This window comes from Pipistrellus hanaki, assembly GCF_964339955.1.
Source record: "Pipistrellus hanaki genome assembly, chromosome: X".
Taxonomy (NCBI): Eukaryota; Metazoa; Chordata; class Mammalia; order Chiroptera; family Vespertilionidae; genus Pipistrellus; species Pipistrellus hanaki.
This window is the reverse complement of record NC_140524.1, coordinates 78,160,061-78,163,145: the sequence shown is the minus strand read 5'-3', so window position 1 is coordinate 78,163,145 and position 3,085 is coordinate 78,160,061. Positions and strand designations below refer to the sequence as shown.

Below are 3,085 nucleotides of genomic sequence, written 5' to 3'. Positions count from 1 at the left end.
CTTGGAATATATGCAAAAAACAACAAACAAATAAACAAAAACACACCAAAGCACTAATTTAAAAGAATATATGCACCCCTATGTTCATTGTGGTGCTTCTTACAATAGCCAAGATTTGAAAGCTGTCCAAGTGCCCATCATGAGTGGATAAAAACCTGTGGTACATTTACACAGTACAATACTACGTGGCTATAAAAGAGAAGGAACTCTTACCCATTTCGCCAGCCCGGATGGACCTGAAGAATATTATGCTAAGTGAAATACGACGGCCAGAGAAAGACAAACAGCATACTATTTCACTCTTGAGGAGTCTAATGAATAAAATAAGCTAGCAAACAGAACATATACAGACTCACAGAAATAGAACAGACTGACAGCTCTCGCAGGGGAGGGGGTTATAGGGCTGAGTGAAAAAAAAAAAAAGAGATGGGATTAATAAAAAAACAAAAACAAAAACAAATCATGGACACAGACAACAGTATTGTGATTATGAGAAAGTGTGTGTGTGTGTGTGTGTGTGTGTGTGTGTGTGTGTTGGGAGGGGTAGGTGGGTAGAAGAGGGTACACAGGATAAATGGTAATGGAAGGAGACTTTACTTGGGGTGGTGAACACAGTACAATATACAGATGGTATATTATAATATTATACATCTGAAACCTGTGTAATTTTACTAATTGACATAACACCAGTAAATTGAATTAAAAAGGGGAAAAAAGGGAAACATAAGGAGATTGTGCATATAATAATTTAATTTAATCCAAAAAAAATAACTCCATGATTTAGGTAAAGTCATTACCATATTACAGAGGAAGAAACTTTCAAGGAGCTTAAATAATTTGCCCAAGATCCACAGGAAGTTATCAAAATTTAGACTTAGATATGTCTGAGTAAAAAGACCTTTCTTTACTCAGGTAGCAATGATGACAAAGAGGACCAGTTTATTGAAAAGAAATACCAGAGAGACGTGAGAAATTACAGGACCCAAGTGAGTGAAAACATTGAAAGTGCTAACCTCAAAATAAACACAACAGCACTGGCTAAGTGCTCAGTTGCTTAAAGTGTGTTGATATGCCCAAGTTGTGGGTTCCATTACCAGTTAGTGCACATACCAGAATCAACCAAAAAATGCATAAATAAGTGAAACAACAAAATGATGTCTCTCTCTGTAAATTTTTTATTTTTTTAATTATTTTAAAAATATATTTTGTTGATTTTTTTACAGAGAGGAAGAGAGAGGGATAGAGAGTTAGAAACATCAATAAGAGAGAAACATCAATGAGCTGCCTCCTGCATACCCCCTACTGGGGATGTGCCTGCAAACAAGGTACATGCCCTTGACCAGAATCGAACCTGGGACCCTTCATTCCGCAGGCAGATGCTCTATTCACTGAGCCAATCTGGTTAGGGCTCTCTGTAATTTTTTTTTTTTAATGGGAGGCAACAAACATGTATTTGAGATCAATAATGGCTATTGTGGAAGAACTGATTCAGACACTAGCCCAAATAATGCTCCTATTAGAAGGCAAAAACAATGGGTGGGTATTTATGATAAAGGAAAAACACACACAATTAAATCAATGGAAGGAAGGCATTTTTATTGGAACAAATAACATAACATAGTGATGCTAATTCTAAAGAATATTTAATTTTTAGTTTGGTTGCCATCAGTCCAGTAGTCACAATTCCACTTGCTTGTTACCTTTGCAAACAGATCTTGTGCGGAGGCTGGGGTGTCCAATGATGCTTTAGGCCAAGTCCAAACGTTGTTACAACTTGTTTTAACATTACAAAGATGTGAGGCATAGTACATTTAAGGCAGTTCCTCTGTCATGGCAGCTCTGGTTCCATTTTATTTTATTTTTATATAAACAGTTCATTTATTCTAAACAGCAACACAGACAAAACGCCGTATAAACACAAAGGAAGTGATGCGAAAACAAGAGGCTGGCTGACTTTGGATCTGAGGCTTATAGCAACACAACCCGGTTCTGCGGAGAGAAGGACAGAGGCCAAGGGAAGGGGACAGGCCGATGTCCTGTTCTTCCAGCCGCCGGAGGGGAGTGCGGCTCTGACAGGGGAAGCACGCTGCACCTGCGAGCAAAGGGAACTAGCTCCTCAGGGGCTCAGTGAAATATAAGTTTATCAGTTTACAGCAGTTGGAATACTGACATTAAATATTAAATATTAAAATGAAATAAATAATTAAAATAAAATATTAAAATAACAGCAAGTTTTACATAACAACATAGAAAAGACGGAAGGAAGAGACCCTGTATGAAACGCTGGGCATCAGCAGGTGGAGAATCGTGTGCCAACTGATCCCTTCCTCTTGATGGTGCCGCAGGTCGCTGCTTATTTGAGTGCGAACTTCTTGGCTTGTGCTCGAACCCTTCTCTCATATTCCGCTCTGTTCTGGTCGTAAAGCATGGAGGCCTCTGCTTGAGCCGGATCTTCAGTGTTTGGTTCATCCAGAAGGAGCTGTATTCCCAATAAGACCTGCTTGATGGTGATGGCCGGCCGCCAGTCCTTGTCTTCATCGAGGATGGACAGGCACACGACGCCCGAAGGGTACACGTTGGGGTGGAAGAGCGGCGGCACAAACTGGCATTGGGGCGGCGAGAACGGATAGTCCTCCTTGAAGCTCAGGCGCAGTTTGAACAGGCCTCCCTCCCAGGCGGTCCCGCTCTTCCCCGGAACGGCGCACTCCCACTTCATGAGGTTCAGCGTGCCGTCGCGGTTTTTGGTGGGGACAGCGACAAAACCAAATGGGTGGTCTTTTCTCCAGGCTTTCCTCTCCTGGGCGAGTCTGCTGAGGGCGGCCCCCGACATGGTCAAAGTACTCGGGCGGCCGCCGCCTGGCGAGCGAGGGTGACCAAGCAACAACGGCGATGGACGCGGCGGTCACTTCCGGTCACTTCCGGTCACTTCCGGTCACTTCCGGATTCACTTCCTTTGTCTCCGGACGTCCCTCCCGAGCCCGCTCCGGGCAGCCCCAGCGCTCCAAGAGCTCTGGTTCCATTTTAATGTGGCTTTATTTATTATTTACATATGCAAAAGAAAACTTATCCCCAGGTTTTTCACTTG

The 3,085-nt window shown here is 42.8% G+C and overlaps 1 protein-coding gene across 1 annotated transcript; it reads right to left on the bottom strand.

Annotated features, from left to right (window-relative positions):
• Positions 1–2,353: 2,353 nt before the first annotated feature.
• LOC311614866 (SUMO-conjugating enzyme UBC9-like) lies at positions 2,354–2,836 on the bottom strand (the record flags this gene model as incomplete). The annotated part of the gene is made up of 1 exon (XM_084869968.1): positions 2,354–2,836. Exon 1 carries the CDS (start codon positions 2,828–2,830, stop codon positions 2,354–2,356), a length of 477 nt encoding a protein of 158 aa, XP_084726094.1. The 5' UTR covers positions 2,831–2,836.
• Between the last annotated feature and the right edge of the window lie 249 nt (positions 2,837–3,085).